Source organism: Pelobates fuscus, chromosome 3 (assembly GCF_036172605.1).
Source record: "Pelobates fuscus isolate aPelFus1 chromosome 3, aPelFus1.pri, whole genome shotgun sequence".
Taxonomy (NCBI): domain Eukaryota; kingdom Metazoa; phylum Chordata; class Amphibia; order Anura; family Pelobatidae; genus Pelobates; species Pelobates fuscus.
The window spans coordinates 274,271,593-274,291,911 of NC_086319.1; the positions used below are offsets into that span (position 1 = coordinate 274,271,593).

At 41.4% G+C, this 20,319-nt stretch overlaps 1 protein-coding gene across 1 annotated transcript in view; it reads right to left on the reverse strand.

Annotated features, from left to right (window-relative positions):
• Window positions 1–2,292: 2,292 nt before the first annotated feature.
• The window catches only part of SH2D6 (SH2 domain containing 6), a 28,541-nt gene continuing 10,514 nt past the window's right edge, over window positions 2,293–20,319 (reverse strand). Inside the window, exons 3-8 of the mRNA XM_063445559.1 lie at window positions 13,189–13,219; window positions 10,647–10,784; window positions 10,243–10,271; window positions 5,896–5,979; window positions 5,432–5,587; window positions 2,293–2,431 (exon numbers count right to left, since the gene is read on the reverse strand). Of these exons, the coding sequence (XP_063301629.1) occupies window positions 2,315–2,431; window positions 5,432–5,587; window positions 5,896–5,979; window positions 10,243–10,271; window positions 10,647–10,784; window positions 13,189–13,201 (537 nt within the window). The 5' untranslated portion in view covers window positions 13,202–13,219 and the 3' untranslated portion in view covers window positions 2,293–2,314. The remainder of the gene's footprint in view (window positions 2,432–5,431; window positions 5,588–5,895; window positions 5,980–10,242; window positions 10,272–10,646; window positions 10,785–13,188; window positions 13,220–20,319) is intronic.

Genomic DNA, 20,319 nt, shown 5'->3' on the forward strand with positions numbered 1-20,319 from the left:
CTCACTCTGTTTGTCCGTCCCCTGGTGACAGCACCACTATGGATACTTTGCAATTTGCAACAATGTATCTGTGTTTTTACTAGCTACTGGCTCTGTGAAAGCCTTCCTATCGTTACCTCCTGTTACAAGTGTGTACCATATACTATTCTTGCCATAAGCAAGCACTCTCTATATTAACAGGTTTTATGTGGAGCGGTTACAGGAATGGCTACTCTAATTTGATATTGAATTTCATTTTTTGCAATTCCAGCTGGGATTGCCCAGATGAGACGCACTATACTGGTTGGGGGGATTTATAGCTCTATCCAGCTTTATATATCCTTTAGGTGTAACCTTTAGTTTACCAATCCCCATTTGGACATTTGTCCCCCCCATTTTTTAAGTTTACTTTTGTTTTCTTGTTCTTACTCCCTATCGGAGTTTTTTATCACAGCAAATATTAAAGGTTATGTTTTATAACTTCATTGTACATATGTATATAGTTATGCACTAGGGGGCGCCCTTTCTCACTTGACCAGTTCAAGTATGTTTTTAACCCCTTAAGGACCAAACTTCTGGAATAAAAGGGAATCATGACGTGTCACACACGTCATGTGTCCTTAAGGGGTTAAAGGTTTAGTAAATTACATCACAACCCAGTTTATCCCAGACATGGCCCAGGCACAAGTTACAAATGAGAAGAAATAACAATCCAGTCTTCCTGATCATGCTAAATCCGCAGTCTCAGAGTTCTTTTGATCCTAGTGCACCACAACATAGTTTGGACATCATTGGTTGTAAACAAATTAAATAAAGAAATAATTAAAAAATAACACACAATTTTGAGTCATGTTATTTTCCAAGAGTTGATCTCACTTGTGTACACCCAAACCTTTATTTCTCCTTCATCCTCAGCAATCCTACTCTCTATTCTGAAGTATTGGACCTGGAACTGTGGCTCTAGATTATCGAATATTTTCCATAGAGGCAAAAATTCCTAGGTGCAGTTCATTTTAATTATTAGTAAACGTCATTTAGGGGTTCAGATAATCAAACTGCTGCCGAAGCATTCTGTGCTGATATTCTCATGGAATCACTACCTGAGCATTCCTTTGCCTGGCTCCATATGACATTCCAGGTTAATTGAATTAACCAAATGCAAAACAACACACAAATGAAACTGTTAATGCGTTACCTATGATGACTGAACCCAAGCATATAAAAACATGCCAGCCTGTTTGTCAGTGGAGTCAGTACCGACAAAGGGAATATTACCATGGTCTATTTCAGGAGGTTTTTAGTAGTGTAATATAATATAGTAATAATAAGCATCAATTATATTTACAATTGAAACTAGATATTATATAATATAAATTAAGATGACAGTTCAGCTGAACAATACGTACTTTGGATATTTAATTTGTTTTGTTAATGTAATAATTCTTCCAGGTTGTATTATTATAATCACTTTCATGAAACGTTCACTCCTTAACACTCAAAGAAAAAAACTCTGCTACAGTCACTATCACCTCTTCCCTTCCGAGTGTGATTTATTACAATGAGTGTGCATATTCAAACTGATCCCGAGAAAACAAATATGGCTGCCAGTACATTTAAGGCCTAGTCTTTAACAAAGGAATAGCTAGTCACCTCGTTGTGCGAATATGATAGAAGGAAAAGACTGCCACCACATGGTTTACTGAAAACATGCAGAACTGACACTTGAATAAGGAAATGGGAAAAAAACTATTGCTAACCAAGTAAGGCTGTGTTTCGTTTTTCTAGAAATATTGTACAATATACAATACAATACACAATATAAAGCAAGGGTGCCCAAAATGATTATCCCTAAAATGTGTAGAACTGCAACTTACATGGTGCTTTGCATGCTTTTAAAAAGCATCTAGAATGACAAAACATCATGGAAGCTGTAGTTTTAAAACATCTGGGGAACTACCTTTAGGTCACCCCTGATATAAAGCATTCAAACTAGTTAAATTCCAGGATGTCTTTTGTGTGTTTCTGATGAGATTACTGAAATTAGTGTGTCAAATTATGTAGCACACCAAAGTCTTCCTGAATGATGCTTCTATATCTGGATACATATACTTCATCAGCATAGTAAATAACACATGGACTGTAATTACTGTTAGGACATGTTCTGCTATCATAATCTACAGCAAGCACAATTTTTGTGCGAATATGTTAATAATGTAAATACTGCTACTTCTAAGTTGTATTTGCCCAACACAAAACACATTATATACAAATAATAATAAGAAAAATATTGGTTTATGTTGCACGAGGTTTTGCTTCATGGAGAGGAATTTGTTTCTTATTGAAGAGCTGGGTATATCAAGATGGTAGACTCACGACAATGAGTTTGTCGGTTGATCAGGTGCAAGTAATCGTTCTGGTAATGTTCAATCAGATGGACAACAGATAAGAATGTCTGGATAATGAATAGAGAAACACATTTTAAAAATTGAAATGCTGGGAATAAAAGAAAGAGAAGATGAAAGATAAGAATACAAACTCAAACAAAATATCAGATTACCAATGAAAGTTAATATATTGGAAAGTAGTCAAGAGAAGAGCTAAAACTTAGTAGGAAGAAGAGAAACATCTGTTTGCTGGTGAAGAAAAAGCTATATATAGCCTTGTCCACTAAGGGCTTGTACTTGTATTCAAGTGTGCAGTACTGCACTAAATGCTATAAAACAGTATAAGTGATAAAAAATATTTTACATTTTTTTTATTTTGTATTTTTGCAGTGCATAAAGGTAGTACATATAGGCTCGAGTTACCCCAAAAGCAATCCTAAGCATAACGAAGTAGTACAGTTGGAGTAATGGCTAGGGCATGCACATTTTTGTAATATAAACATGAGGTACATTGTCAGCGGGTAACTGCAATAAGCAGGGAGATAAGCGGGATATGCAAGCTGACTGCAGGATTGTCCAGGATGATCAGGATGATGGGAGTCATCCCATGTTCAACATCATGATATTTAACAGGCTGTTCATACTGATCATAGGATTAAGGAAACTGATATGGCTACATACGTTAAATTAGCAAGCAGGTAAGACATCAGTTATTGAAAGAGAGAGTTCTCACTAGCGAAAACCAGGGGTAGGGTATCAAATCAGTCCCCACAAGTTCAGCCGATGCCCAGTCTGGAGGCTTTGGCTACATGCCTGGGATGGATGTTGTTGAGCCTCACCAGCTGCTCCTCTGTACCCCTTGCGTCCACATCAGTCACACAGCGCAGTCCAGATGAAGCGCCCCTTCTGCCCTGGGACCTTCTAGGAGCCAGTACCACTATCTCACAGAATCGCCCCAGTCCTGGGGCCAAGTCCTTACACAGGGCTGCATTCCGTTGCTTTCGCAGGTGTTTTACTCTCCTCCGCAGACGTGGGTGGTGTGTAGGGGTCACACCCCGTGTGGCTCTTTCCCCAGGTGGGCAAACAGGATTATAGTATGCGGTTTCGGTGAATGTTTTGCCCAGATGGGGCCTCTCCAGCTGCACTTCGGTCTTGCGCCTTTCAGGCAGCTGAGCTCTGGCTGGCAGTCGTGCTTTGGGTGTTCTGACCATGTTACTGGCCGGTGCTGGTGCTAGTGGCTGTTGCCTATTCTCCAAGCGTTCCCAGAATTGCCTGCAGATGTCGTCAAATCTTTTCTGGAAGGATGCTCCCCATTCTATGTCAGTCGCCCTGTGCGTGTAGTGGAGCCGCTGGCCATCTTGGTCAGGCCTCACGTCTCCCTTCTTTCAGATTTGCGCCCTGGAGCTATTTGGTGGTGAGTGCTCTCTATGTGGAGGTAGACCGGGATGACCCCCACTAGTCCAGAGGCCATGTGCTGATACTGCGGTCTGTCGCGGCAGCGGGAAAGCGACCGTCTCTCCATGCTTGTAGGCCTCAAACTCTTGTCGGGTGAATATTGCACCAAATGTTGCTTGGGTGGTGTCATCTCGCTCAGCTTGATGTCACCTTTTGTTTGGTGGCCTCACACACCGATTTATTGCCGTTTGGGCAGTGAAAGTCTGCTTTGTTCGCTGTATGCAGTGGGAGCTGCTGGCGTTTGCTTCCACTCAGCTCTGCAGTCAGACCCTGCCCCCAAGTGATAACATTTTGTCTGTTTTACTATGCTATTACCTTTGCAAAAATATGAAATAACTAGTCTCTACAACTTATTTAATTTTTAGCATGTAATTGATTGTGTTACTCTGATGCCAGCAATGACTTTGATTTAATCTTTTGAGATAAGCTTTAAAAATGATCACAACCTGTTAAAATTTTTTTATAAAAAAATATTAAATCAAGGCCATCATTTAGAGCAACCCAGCAATATGGGTCCCTCCTCTACCCTCACAAAACATGCAGATGTGTGAGGGTAAATGGGGGCAGATTTAAATAGGATGATCTGCCCATTATTAAACCCATCAGCTTAGATGTGAGAAAGGAGTTATGAATAAAAAAGCAAGGGACCAGAGGAAGGGGTTATATTAATCAATGTAGTTAGTGGTAAACTACAAAAAAGGGGAAGACATCACTTGCTGTCTTGTCATTTCCCTCCCAGTGTGCACTAGGTGGGAGGTTAATATTAATATTTGCTGGTCTAATACAAATGAATTGTCCTTCTCGTATTTGTTTTATATAGAACGTATATACTAGCGCTAAGTGGATTGGGGAATAAACTTGTGGGCAGCTGTCCTCCAGTTTAGCTGTTAACTCCACCACCACCTAAGCGCTGCTGAGGGATTAAGCAATGATAAATAACATACTTTTCTCTAAATTTGTAGACCCCATCCCACTGCTAAGGGGATAGAGTAGAAACTGGTAGGCAGCTGCCCACCCGCTGATTTAGGTGACAGGAAAACAAGGGACCACAGGCTAGTCCTCTCTTTAATTTAGAATTTCTATTGCTGCTTCACTGTTTAGTTGTAACCCCCACCCATTATATACTGAGTAGGGGGTAGGGGAGAACAAGATTATCTCTGCGCATATATGAGGATCATATTGATCACATCCTATATTAATTTAATTGCAGGTCCGTCCTTGGAGACTCCATTTATTTTGCACTTAATGATATGTGTATTTTCCATGTGAAACGGATGTTTTTCATGGAGAAATTTATCACCCAAGGTATAACGCAATAATAAAATAAGAGTGATTGAAGAAATAGTGTAGGAAGTGATAAAAGTGTTTAAATCTGTTTTCACATATTTTATTGCTTATATCACTATCCCCTCATATAAAGGCCTCATAGTCCCATACATAAATAACTTGTATACTACAAGATTGGAAGATTGTGTGAGTAGAGTATTTTAATGCGCTTGCAACAGTGCCATTGAATATTTTGGCAATTAAAAAAAAAATTATAATAAAACAGTTATGACGACAGTTCTTGGAATGAAATTTTATCCAATTCTCTCCATGCAAACACCACTCACCTCCTCATGTTGTTTCCCCTCCTTGCCTAGTGAGTATCCGCGGGCACCAAGCGCTCGTATGGGAATGTTGTAAATGTGCCCATTGTACAGCACAACAAGAGTATATGGCTGCAGATGGTTATGCACAGAGCTCAGGCGCACAAGAAAACTGCCATTCTAAACATGAATGAAAATCATAATTACACTTACATATATTTACTAAAAGGGTGCCTAAAACCCCATAACTGCCATCCTATAATATACTGGAAAGTAACAGCCCAGGATTGCTGCTGACAAACTCATATGAACCTTTAATGGAACACTATAATGTTAGGAATACAAAGCTGTATCAAGAACACTATAGTGTCCCTCTGCCACCCGCCCCTTTTTGGGTACAGTGCCCAAATCTGGACACCAAGGTACAAAGTAGGGACAGCAGGACAAGACCCGAAACACGATTACACATATTGTGATTGAATCCTAACCTTGTTCATTCTGCGCAGTGCTTTCTCTGCTTCATTGCGCTCCAGACCTCCAACATACCAAGGTTTCCCCACGACACCTGGATCCTGTGAAATAGCAGAATATATAATTGAAAACATTTGTAAGCAATAGAAGTTTACACAGTTACACATTTTATCGGAATCCAGTATTTTTTCATAATAGGAACATACAGTAATGAACCTCAACTGTAAAAAAACTAAAGCAGTAAACAGAAATAGAAAGCACATAACTATAGAGAGGGAGAGAAAGAAGATAGCAGTGGATATGAGCGTCAGAGTGGAAATCCACCAAGGGATAAAGACACTAGTGTCATTGAAGAACCTCCCATGGAAGTCATGGGAGATTATTTATGACATGAGCAGTAAACGTATCCATTGTATAGTTGTTCTTAATGTTAAGCAACACCATCTTCAAAGAGGGAATCTCAGCGCTTAAAGGACCACTCTAGTGCCAGGAAAACATACTCGTTTTCCTGGCACTAGAGTGCCCTGAGGGTGCCCCCACCCTCAGGGACCCACTCCCGCCAGGCTCTGGGGGGAGGAAGGGGTTAAACTTACCTCTTTCTCCAGCGCCGGGCGGGGAGCTTTCCTCCTCCTCTCCTTCTTCCTTGCGACGTCATCGGCTGAAAGCAGGAGCCGCACTCGCATTCAGCCGGTCGCATAGGAAAGCATTTACAATGCTTTCCTATGGACGCTTGCGTGCTCTCACTGTGATTTTCACAGTGAGAAGCACGCGAGCGCCTCTAGCGGCTGTCAATGAGACAGCCACTAGAGGATTTGGAGGCTGGATTAACCCTCAGTATAAACATAGCAGTTTCTATGAAACTGCTATGTTTATAAAAAAAAAGGGTTAATCCTAGAGGGACCTGGCACCCAGACCACTTCATTAAGCTGAAGTGGTCTGGGTGCCTAGAGTGGTCCTTTAACCAAGATTGTGCTAAAGTCTACACCATTCATTAGAGTTGGAGCTCAAGTGAACATATGGTAGGGTAATATGGCCTTTTTGTATGTTTCCCTTTTTGTGCCAAAAGTACTGCTGTACATGAGCAGTGAGTTGAGTTTCTGGTAGTTCAGCGGTTAGCTTTCTACAGCAGAAACGATAATTCTCTAAAACACATACTGTGCCCATGAAGCACTGTGTATGGGTAAGATGAGCAGTGCTATAGAAAATTAAAGTGGGACTGGGACTTTTTAGATTTTTTTATGTGATGTTTAGTTATCCTCTATAGTTAAAATGGAACTGTAACTTCTCTGGAATTTACACCATTAATAAATACACTGAAATATCACCTATAACTTGTTTAAAATGTTTACATGAGATGGTCAGTTTTCTTTTCCATCATAATCTAGCTGAGACAAGACAAAGGCAGGGCAAACATTGCAAGTGAATTGGAAAATATTGTTTAATTTCTCTGTGTGCTTGCTATGCTGTCTTTCAGATGCAATGGATAGAGGTTATAGCAATGAAAGTGCCCAAATGCAGGATAAATATGTGCACATATCTACATTTAATTTTACTTTTCACTTTCCACATCTCACAATGTAGGAATAATTGTTGGGACAACAAAATACATATTTGTTAAACAAATCCTGGGAAGTGACAAATCCATTTTAGGAAATATATGATTGTGAATGTCAGAAAATAAAATTAAATGAACACTTCAAACACCATATTCCACTAAACGGCTATATTTACAATATCCTGAAGCTGAGTTACAGTGTCCTTGCTGTGCCTGTACCGAAGTAGATTGTAATGTTATTTATACTTGCGCACGGATGGAAAATTCGGTTTGTGAGAATCAGTTCTAAAAACTAATTCTGATTAACCCAATTTTCTTCATGCTCTGCTTTAGTTCGTCAGAATTTCAGCCATGTGTCATGCAGACTGAGCTTGCGTGGTAGGAAAAGCCTTTATTCAACTTTAGTCAGAGGGCAGAAATTGGCTGGTTTGTAAGCCAACTGCTAGCAACAGCTGTGGCAAGTGACGAAACTTGATGGCAGTGACGTTGCCTTTTGTGACGTTTTGTCCAGGTAGATATTTGCAATATGACAAAGTTGTCCTTTGTCTTATGATATTGTTATGGAAATAACTAAATTTGGTTTTAGGGGGGATAGAGATGCTTTAAGGGAATCAAGCAATTTACTTACTTGATGTGAACTCACTGCAGAATCTGTAGCAAATTCAACAACTTGAAATATGAGTGTTTTTTCCAAATTTTATTTTTTACATTTTAGTTTTTGTTGTGCAGTGACACATTCACAGATTCTCATAAAATAGCAGGATCTGAGACAATAGCAATTGTGGTAATATCTGTATAGGTATAGCATCCAGAAAAATATCATTTACAAAATTCTGTCAGGTTAGCATTAAAAAAAATTTTTTTTTCATAACTTTATATTTATTGTTTTTTAGTATATCTATGGAAGAACCCATAAAATCCGGGATCCTCCATAGACCAAGTCATGCAATCTTCAATAGGTGGACTGAATTCCAAACCCACTGCAGACTTCTTGTGGATTGCAGATTTTGGTATATGGAGGATCTAGTAAATTCAAACACAGTCAATGTGAGTATTTCATAAAGCTTATATATTATATTTACCATCTGGTGACAGAGCCGCTGTAATAATGCCCAACACAAAAAAAATTTCCATGCATTTATAACACAGTAAATTCAGTGTTAGCTAAAATATAAAATAAAATGTTTAATTCTCTGCAGTCTTTCTATAATGAATATTTTATCTAATATTTCAGTGCTAATTTTCCCAGCAATTAATTTCTCTTAAACAGACTCAAAAAGCAATTTCCAATATATGTAGCAATAATTGCCACCATTAGACTATTCATAAATTAGATCGTGTGCATTGAGTAGGACCCTTTTCACCCCTTCTAATGTAAAGTGCTGCAGAATATGGAAACACTGTGTAAATATTACTACTAATATTAATATAGGAAGCACTGTATTCAACAAAGATACTTAGTTTATAAAATGAGTTATTTGGTGAAAATATAATTTAATACTTTTAATGAGATGCAATAGCATATCCTAACAAAATTTGATGTGCTAAAATATAGACCAATATAATGTACAATCTAGATTCCAAATCTCTTTTTGATTATGTATTTATTTGTGTGCTAGTTATTTGTAAGTTGGGGAAAGATTTACAAAGCTGCCAGCCTGCCACCGTGTATTCCAGTGCAAAGTCTTGGTCCATTTGTTTCTATATGCTATACATTTTTTTAAATGTATTCTTTATTTTTGTAGTGCATCGAATAACAAAGCAAGGTTACATAGGCACTTCTCAAATGACATAAACAACAGTAGTAAGTATCTGAAAATGTTAGGATAGCTGCACTTTTTGTAATTAAGTAGAAAGACATCTGAAACATATATTTCATGTTTCTTTCTTTCATTCTGCTTTACCTACATGTAGATAAAGAAGAGTGAAAAAAGAAACATGAAATATTGGACTATAGTTAAATTTTAAGATATATAAAGACCACTGGGTCCAAGGAGGATATAACAATAGCAGATGTTCAAATAAGAGAAATGATCATGTTAAAACCCCAATGCATTTTTGTGGCCGGAATGAGACAGCCTAATTGTCAGCAGGAATTGAGGATCAGTCTATTTTTTTTAACATCAATATACAGGTAGTGGAACTTTACTCAGCATTTCTCTCTGGAATCCTAGGGTGCTCTTTGATCAGTCCCAGTATCAAAGAGACCAAATGTATTGTATAATTGTAGAAAGTAATCCAGGCACTCCAAATGTTCCAAAAGATAGGCCATTTTATTGGACCCAAGAACCAAAAAACAAAGTTTCGACCCCTTAGCTTGACAAAGGTCCTAAGGGGTCGAAACGTTGTTTTTTTTGGTTCTTGGGTCAAATAAAATTGCCTATCTTTTGGAACATTTGGAGTGCCTGGATTACTTTCTACAATTATACTATACATTTTTTTTAAATCATGTGACACTATATATCAATTTATTGATTGTCAAATTGTTTTTGCAGGTTGTGTTTCAGTGGAAGTCAAATGACTATTTGGATTCTCCAGTAAACTCAAAGAAATCACTTGTCATGATTCTCAAGACTATAGGAAATCAAATATGCTGAAACTGTATTGCATTAACATGTATAATTGATCCATTTCATGACATAAAAAAAAAAAAAGAATTTCATACAACCATTTCAGTAGTTTATTGTTTCTCTTACAATGAACCTGTAACATGTTTACAAATGTAACCAACTTTAATATCATGCCCTGATATTGGATTTTTATTGTACATTATTAAAACCCAAATAAATTACATTATTATTATTATTACCTGACTACTCCCAAAGGTCACATACATGTCTGAAAAATAAGGAGAGAGAGAAAAAAACAAGATAAGTTTGTCTAAACAAGCTGTGAAAATGTACAAACGTGTGTGAAGTTAGCTAAACATTGTGTTTCTTTAACGCTCACATATTAACAGAACCTAGATTTGTTCCAGATTTCCTGGTAAAACATGGACTGCCAAAGTTTGGATCGAGGAGCACTGGAGTAAAATATATGCAATTCACTCTCAGATTCACTAGATATGTACTATTTAACAGCGGAGGGAGGATTCATTGGCTATTCTCTATATTCCTTCAGATATGGAATGATGAAACCTTGTCCTCCTGAAATGAAGGTCACCCAGCAAGTATTGAGCAATAGGCATTCAAAACACAAGATGTTTATGTTTACCATCTAACCCTCTGTGTCGATCGCTGGCATGTTCTGGTAGTGTGCGAAGAGCAGAACTAGGGAGAGACATCCTACGGTCTGCAGCAGAGTGGGGTTGAGCATTTTTACCTGATGTTAACAATTTGACAGGCCTCTGGGCTATAAGAGAAGATGCAAGAGTGACCCTTTCCATCCAGGGGAGATATTAAAAATATAGAAATGACTTATTCTACCAGAGAGATTAAATGAATATGCCAATATGCAAGTCTCAGTTTAGGCTTAGCTTAGGTCTTTAACTCATTAGGTAAAGTTCATGTATTGTAACCACATATCAAACAAATAATTGCTTAAAATAAGTAGAGGGTGTAGCACCTTGATGAATTTCCTGAGATAGTTGTAGTCTCAGAAGTAGTGGGATATGTAAAACCAAAAAATACAGCAAAATATAGTGTAGTATATCTTACGTAAAGTAAGAACATAACAAATAGAATTGCACTTACACTAGTACATAAAATAATAAAATCAATAAAAGTTACTTCTGAAAAAGCCTCTTTGCTCTGGCGAAATACGTAAAGTGTTATTTTTACTACTTTGTATTGCTTTTATTATTTTATGTACTAGTGTATTAAATAAAGAAGATATAAGCTAGATGCCCCGAAGGGAATCAGCTTAGTGTGTGTCTGGGGCGGCCAGATTAGGGGATAACCCTCACACAAGTGAAATATAAAGAAACAGACCTTGTGGGTCTGGTAGGAGTTGGTCGCCCCCTGGTGGGTACGTATATATTGGTTAATTTAAAACTTAGCTTTTAATAGCATAGAACTTAAAATAGAACAAATATTGAAAAAAACCTTCAAAACAAGATAATAATAATAAACAAGGAGTAGGACGAGATAGACTGTATGCTCATAAAAGGGACATGTATATATCTAGAAGATGTCGTAAAATCAACACAAAAAAATCTTCAAATAGAGATAAGTCCCATATAAGTGCTAAAATCGTTATAGATGTGCTAATAGTAGCTGCTGGATACGATATTGCCCTATAAGTACTTGAAACACCCTAGGCGAAGGCAGCAGGCAGTCAGGACGGATAGAAGCCTCAGTGCGATCGTTATTTCCACAAGCTGGATAGTTAGAAGTTATTAAGAGTTTCAATAATTTCGACTAAGGGGATTTGTCTGGGGATATAGCATTGAGTGTAAGGGAATACTCTAGGGAAGACTCAGAGTTTGTGTTTCTCTCTTAATCCCTAACAATAACCTCTAATACATCTCCTATACTAATTCAAGCTGCAGTTATCTGGTATTCTTGAGCTGCTTACTTTATACAGGCTACTAGCTACAAGCTGCAGCAACAGTGTATCTACTCCTCTTTATCCACATAACTCAATCTAACTCTAGCAAGCTCTACCTTCAATGTGACATATTGTAACACCTTGCTACTCCATTAGACCTCACAAGTCTGTATATAGAGATTTCTAGGCAGGGTGTTTCAAGTACTTATAGGGCAATATCGTATCCAGCAGCTACTATTAGCCCATCTATAACGATTTTAGCACTTATATGGGACTTATCTCTATTTGAAGATTTTTTTTGTGTTGATTTTACGACATCTTCTAGATATATACATGTCCCTTTTATGAGCATACAGTCTATCTCGTCCTACTCCTTGTTTATTATTATTATTTTGTTTTGAAGGTTTTTTTCAATATTTGTTCTATTTTATGTTCTATGCTATTAAAAGCTAAGTTTTAAATTAACCAATATATACATACCCACCAGAGGGCGACCAACTCCTACCAGACCCACAAGGTCTGTTTCTTTGTATTACATAAAGCAGCTATTTGCTAACCTCTGAAGACCTTACACTGACCTTCCGTGGAGCTAGGGACCACATATTCCTTTACTGAGGAAAATACTACATGCGTGATGTGGATTGAGCAAAACATAATTTTTGCTCTCTATTTGTAAATACCTCTCCTAATTTTATTATTTTATGTACAACAACAGTGAGCACTATATACTTTTTTTATTCTTGTTTTTATATATTAATTACCAACCTACCAACAAACCTGTGAGACCCCAAGGTGGGGTGAACACCATCCTGAGTCTAGGTGGAGTTCCTCTGCATGAAAGCACTTTAAAGAAGACACAGTACATTTAGACAGAGCTACCTTTGCTCTACAAACTAAGTGCAATTCTATTTGTTATGTTCTTACTTTATGTAAGATATACTACACTATATTCTGCTGTATTCTTCTGTTTTTACATATTCCACTACCTCTGAGACTACACCTAGCTCAAGAAATTTATCAAGGCCCTACACCCTCTACTTACTGTATGTACTTTCTATTGTACCGGAATTGAGAGACTCTGGTTTGGGTGTTTCAGCTGCCTTTTTACCTCAAGCATACATGCTAGAAACCAAGTTTCTATATATTTAAACAAATTATTACTGAATTAAATTCACAACTGAGCAAGTACTGTGAAATGTCCTTGCCTTGCTTAAATATGTACAAAAAAAAGGTGATTATAAATTACAATAGAGCTTTCAGAACATACCAACATATCGCATTCCGTGAGTCTGGGCAACCTGAGGGGAGACAGAGAGTCAAAGCTGAATATAAATAAAAAATAAAATCAAACATCTATATAAAAACATTAGCTTAACCAACTATGTTGAATATACATGGGCCTCTGAAAAGAAGTTTACAAATGCTAACATAATATGGAACACTTACTCATGGCTAACTATGGCAGCATATATGATTAAATTAGCTCTACCCACTAACTGGTGATTTGACATAAAAAAGAACAAAGCTCTATAAGAAGGTTCCTTCATCATTTGACTATCAGTCTTTCATTCTCTGTCCTGTATATCTGAAAGATGGGGCCTTTTTATGGAGGGTTATTCAAACCCTTTGCCCTGTTGGACATTATTCTTTAGGTCCCCCCATAACTATAGAACTATAAAAGCATTTTTTTTACTTACATGGAATTCAGCGCTGGGTGAAGCTCCTGACGCTGCTTTCCATGCCCCTCATGATGCTACGGCAACCGCGCCATGTCCAGTCAAAGTCTTCTTATAGAGAAGCCTTTCATTGGACCATTTACCAAAGGAAAGGAAGGGGAGAGAGGGACTGGGGAGAGAGGGACTAAGGAGGGAGAGAGAGAGTGGGAAATGTAAAAATAATAATTGAGTTGATTGGGAAACGGGAGGGCTGCAGAAAAGAAGGGAGGGGACATCCAGGCTATACTTTGTAGACTCTACTTGGGGATTGTCAATATGTCTGTTGCCAGCATGCTGTGTGGGCTGACGACTGACATATATTTTGGACAGAATTGACATTTGGCAGTCCGGAACCGGAGTTGTGGGCTGTCAAAATCACATGTGCTGGGGTGTAACTAGCCCCCAGCACACAAGAAATGAAGAAATGCTGCACATACAGATTCCTACCACCATGACCACTACTAAAAGCAGAACTTTTCCTTCCTGAAGACCCAGTATACAACTAGTCTCAACTGTGTACCATTTAGTGACCAGGGACAGTTCCAGAGCTCTAGCTTAATAGTGGCAATATTTGCTAACAATGTTTTATCCTATGATGCACAATTAAACTAATTTGTTTAAAGGAAGACTATAGCGTTAAGAATACAGATGTGTATTCCTAATGTCTAGAGCTTTGGTAGATGTTTGGGTCACTGGCTCCCACCTGTAAGGAGTAAAAAAGGTAGTTTACTTACCTTTTCTCCCTCAAAGCTCTGGACTCCGCACTGCCATCTCACCTCCCTGTCTTAGATTATTGAGAAACTTAAATGTTGATATTGCAGGGCTAAACACACCTATAGTGGCTGTCTTTCTGACAGGGCAGTTCCTCTGTTGCTTGAGAGCAGGGGCGGGCTGGGAAGGGGGGCAGGGAGGCAATTGCCCCCCAGGCCGCCCTAAACCCAGGGGCCAGGGCTGCCCACATCCAGCAAAAAAAGGAAAATCTGAATCCCCTGCCTCTGGCTGAGGACTCAGATTTTTCAACTTACCTCACTCTTCCTGCAGTCTGCAGTCAGTGGAGTCGGCCGGCCTCTCCTGATTATGTCAGGAGGAGGGGGCGTGACTTTCACTGCTCTTCTCCCAGGACCGCTGGGGAGTCTGGGAGAAGAGCAGAGGAAGCCACGCCCCCTCCTCCTGACATCATCAGGAGAGGCCGTCCGACTCCACTGACTGCAGGCTCCAGACTTCACTGACTGTTGCTGTATGCTGGCTGCTGCCCACCCCTCCCTGGCGTCAGGCAGTGGCGTACATACCAGGGTCGCAGGGGTCGCGGCTGCGACCGGGCCCGGCCCACCAGGGGGCCCGGCCGCCCCTGCGACCCGGTATGTAGCCACTGGGCCAGCCTCTTCTCCTGGGGGGCCCTAGAGCCGGCCACCTCCGGGCCCCCCCGAGGCTGGCCCTGCTGCCACCCGGCTGGCCGGTCCTGCGGGCGCGCGAGGGAGCACTTTCCCCTGAGTGCTTCCTCTTCAGCTCCCTCGCGCACCGCGTAGGGATGCCGGCGCCGGAAGATGACGTCATCTTCCGGCGCCGGTATCCGTACGCGGCGCGCGAGGGAGCTGAAGAGGAAGCACTCAGGGGAGAGTGCTCCCTCGCGCGCCCGCCAGCCTGACTGCCCGCCGGGTGACCGCACCCCCAGGAGCCCAGCAGCAACACTGGACCCCAGGGAATCCCCTCAGCACTCCAAAAGGTAAGGAGGCTGGGGGGATTAAATACAAAAAAACGTTAGTGTGTGTGTGTGTTAGTGTGTGAGTGTTAGTGTGAGTGTTAGTGTGTGTTAGTGTTAGTGTGTGTTAGTGTGAGTGTTAGTGTGTGAGTGTGAGTGTTAGTGTGTGTGTGTGTGTGTGAGTGTTAGTGTGTGTTAGTGTGAGTGTGTGTGTTAGTGTTTGTGTCTGCTAGTGAGTGTCAGTGAGTGTGTTACTGTGTGTGTCTGTTACTGAGTGTGTTTGTGTGTGTTAGTGAGTCTGTTTGATGTCTGTTAGTGAGTGTGTGTTTGTCAGTGAGAGTGTATGTTTTGTAAGTGAGTGTGTATGTATGTCTGTCGCTGAGTGTGTCTCTGTCAGTAAATGTGTGTGCCTGTTAGCTAGTGTGTATGCGTCTGTTCGTGAGAGTGTGTGTGTGTCTTCAGCACTTACCTTTCTCCAGCGCCGGACTCCCTTGGCGCAGGGGAACCCTCCGCCTCTCAGCTCCGAATGCGCATGCGCGGCAAGAGCCGCGCACGCATTCAAACCGCCCATAGGAAAGCATTACTCAATGCTTTTCTATGGACGTTCAGTGTCTTAGAATCGCGAAAGCGCCTCTAGCGGCTGTCAGTGAGACAGCCACTAGAGGCTGGATTAACCCTCAGTGAAACATAGCAGTTTCTCTGAAACTGCTATGTTTTCAGCTGCAGGGTTAAAACCAGAGGGACCTGACACCCAGACCACTTCATTGAGCTGATGTGATCTGGGTGTCTGTAGTGGTCCTTTAAGTGTGTGCATCTGTATGCACTGGCGTACATACCGCGGTCGCAGGGTTCGCAGCCCTGCAACCCCTGCGACCAGGTGCCCGCCGGCCCCGGTCCGCCAGAGTAAGCGCGGGGGGTTGGGGGGGGGGGCCACGGATCAATTTTCGCACCGGGGCCCCATGGGTCATGTGTACGCCACTGGCGTCAGGTAAGACTCAGGGAGGGGGAAATACACTTTCGTTTTTTTTTTATTCCCCTCCTCAGCCCTGCCCCCTCTCTTCCCCCCTCCTCAGCCCTATCCCCTCTCTTCCCCCCTCCTCAGCCCTGCCCCCCCTCCTCACCCCCTGTCCCCCCTCCTCAGCCCCTGTCCCCCCTCCTCAGCCCCTGTCCCCCCTCCTCAGCCCCTGTCCCCTCCTCAGCCTTGCCCCCCCTCCTCAGCCCCTTTCCCCTCCTCAGCCCTGTCACCTCCTCAGCCCTGCCCCCCCCTCCTCGCCCCTGTCCCCTCCTCAGCCCTGCCCCCCCTCCTCAATCCCTGTCCCCCTCCTCAGCCATCCCCTGTCCCTTAGTCAGGCTCTGGTCCCTTAGTAAGGCTCTGTCCCACCCTTTCCCTGCTCGTTTTTTTCCCCCTCTCAGCTCCTGCCCCCTTTCTCAGCCCCATGCCTCCCACTACAACCCCATAACATCCCCACTACAGCTCCTCTTCCCCCAATTGCAACCCATATCACCCACACCACAACCCCTTTCCCAAATTGTAGCCATTAACCTACTTAAGCCCCTATCCCCCCTACATTTCCTAAACCCCCCAATTACAGTTTATACCCTCTACTACAGCCCCTGTCCCCCCACTACAGCCCTGTCCCTTTACTCAGCCACTGTCTACTGATTTTAAAAGTGTAAAGCTTGGGTGTATGTGTGTGTCAATATGTCTGTCTGTGTGTGTGTGTGTGTGTGTGCGCCAGTATGTCTGTGTGTGCGTGCAAGTATGTCTCTGTGTGTGCCAGTTTGTGTGTATGTCAGCCAGTATGCGTGTGTGTCAGTATGTCTGTCTGAGTCAGTATGCCTGTAACAGTGTGTCTTTCTGTGTGTGTCTGTGCCTGTCAGTGAGTGTGTGCGTGTGCCTGCCAGTGAGTGTGTTTTTTAGTGTGCGCCAAATCAGCAAGTGTGTGTGTGCTTTTCATTGAGTGTCTGTTTAGGTGACTGCTCCCCCCGCCCCCCCCCCCCCCCTTTCAATCACATGGGAAAGGTGTTTTTACTCTCCTCTTGGTGCAATGGGCCACTTGACTGGATTTGCCCTCCAGGCCAAAGGCTGACAGCCCTCCCCTGCTTGAGAGAATACATATTTAGTAGATATACACCCAATGCATACATGTATGCATTTTAATGCATGTATTCATTGAGGGTATATCTTAAAAGAGCTTGCAAAGGCTGCATTTCATCAGAACTGCAGTCTTTGCAAGCACTCCCCTTTTTCCCCTGAAGAAAATTTGAGGGAGAAAACAGAAGCAGAATGTAAACCTCCCTTGCTGAATGATTGAAGACAAAGAAGTGTTCTAATTTTTAATAAATAAAGCTCAGATTTCTTATAGAAATAAAGTGCCTTTAATAATAAAGTGCCTTTTTTAATTAGATACTTCTCACCTATAAAGCACATCAGCTGCTTTAAATCCACGTGGCTGGAACTTGGTGAGTGCAGGAATTTAACCAAATGATACCAAGGGCTTCCCTCTGTCAGCGGAAGCCATATTTAGTGGCCACAGACTGACTGATGAATTGTAGCCTAAAGTGAGCACTACTGTAAATGGAGTTCAGCCACAGGCCTGGTGACATAATTTCTGACTTCTCTGGGGATTTGGCAGACGTCCGGGTTCTGAAGAGAACCTGACCGTGTCTCACAGCAAGCCCATGCAGCTCTATTACTACCTGCAGAGAGGGATCGCGTTTGCAGGGGGATTTAAATGACAGTTTGTCACAAAATGATTTAGCATGTGAGAGGGAAAATAATCCATCTCACGCTGCACTTGTAAAGTGCAGAGGGCTCAGAGATTAGTAAATTGATACTTTACAAAGGTATAAATAAAATGTATTGTTGTACTAAGGAGATGTTGCTGAATACTGAGTAGGGAATGTATTATTATAGTCACACACATGAGATTTTAAAAACAAACAGCAAAAATATGTGTACGTAAAAAATGTTTTACAAAAAAATTTATACAACATACTTGAAAAAAAATGGTGAAAAAATGGCAAATTGTAGGTACGCATTTATAGAGCAATTGTTTGAAAACTGAAAAGGCGGCAGATTATTTAATGTCAGCCTTGTATTTTCAGAAAAGCTTGACAAGGATATGCGAAGGGAATCATAATTAGTGATTTATACAACAGTAACATGTCAAGTTTACAAAATAAACTGCAAAATTTCAATGTGCTGGTTATTAAAAAATGTGAAATTAAAATGGTGCCGTAAAATTTGATAAAAAGTAGTGCAACAACAGCTGTACAATAAGGCTAAAATATACCATGTTCTCTACTTTTGCAAATGGTCGGCATTTATGAGGTAATATTTACTGTCACACTGCTATAATGCCTCAAAATGAGACATCAAATCCATCTAGCTGTTCTAACTGTAAAAAACTGAAATGGTCAGGTCTCTTATACAGGCATTTCAACTGTCCTGATTTTGGTGGGACAGTCCAGATTTTTGAGTCCTAGCCCACCGTTGCGACTTAGTTCCCTGGTGTCCTACTTTTGGGGATACCAGAAACTGTCCCCAACACGCATAGCGCAAGTACATCATTCAATGTGATTGCGCTATATTCGGCGCACTAGGACACTGCAGGGAGCACTGAAACACTGCTCCTCGTAGGGTCTGCCCTCAGTGGGCTGGACTAACATGCATTCACATGTAATTCGGGAGGACTCACCAACTTTTGTGGCAGGCCCGCCACCTTGGATTCATCCCTAGACACTCTGGATGATATCCCCTGCACGGGTGGACTTTATCACACCCCAATGGATTAGGAAGCTAATACCCTGCTTGGCAACTAAGAGCAATGTTAAAGCTCTTCTCCACATTGTAGCAGAGCTGGATCCATGACGACATGAAGGCGCTGAAATGTGAATAGCTCTATCCCTTCCCAGTAACTGGATGACACACAGTTCTGGGAATACAACTGATTTATTCAGCTCCAAAACAGCCTTTTATGCACAGACCCCAGCATGGGGTCTCCATTCAAAAGTACACAAGCCCCTCCCAGGCGTCCCATTGTCTGAGAGATAATTCAGTCAAAAACTGAGTAACCCAATTATCTCTTAGTTACAGGAAAATACATGAACATTCATAAAACACCCCAAAAACATAGTAATATTTTACAGGCACCACACAAGTCTTATATCTCCAAATAGCCCGCATCTGAGCGCCCAAGTTGTCCAAATAGCGCTCAGATTCATTCGGTAGAACGGAATCGCCATTCGGGTAAAGTTCTGAACGACTGTCCATGAGGCAATGGCCCAAAATAGTTCAAAGAATTGAGGGTTGCGGCCAGTCGGCTTTTGGGGGTTCCTGTGCGTATACCTTGCTTTTAGGGAGCGAATGCTCCCCCAGTCGGTAGTTCATATCTCCCAAACGTCATTCGTCTATGTGATTGTCAGGTTACCTTGTGTATCAGTCAGGGGCATGTCACAGGCTGGCATCACATTACAGGGTATTGGGGCCACTCCTACCAATTCTCAGATTGTCTCCAGTGATTCTCACGCCAGACGCGATAACCCTGCCTCCTTTTTTTGACGAGGCTAATGAGCGCCAACATCATGACGCTAAATACACGGTATTTAAAAAGAACCCAAGGAGAGACTAATTGCCCTGTTGTGGTGCTTGATAGACCCAAGAGCGCGTATCTCGTATTGGTATTATTGTATTCTGACTTTGGCTTTGTTTGACTGTTCCCCCTTCTGTGTCCCTTACCTCGGCTATTGCATTATCGTTGATCCTGATTTCTGGTACCCCTGATCTCGGCTCGCTATTGACTATTCTTTGTGTGTATAGTGTTAGTCCGGCTATCCTAAGGTCCGGTATACATTACTAGTATTTGTATTCTGCGCATAGGATCCCTAAATGTTCCTGACATTACAACAGGGCCTCATGGATCTGGCAGATGTAAATACTCAGGTAGGCCCATACGACAACTGTTTCCAAGAAATGGATCAT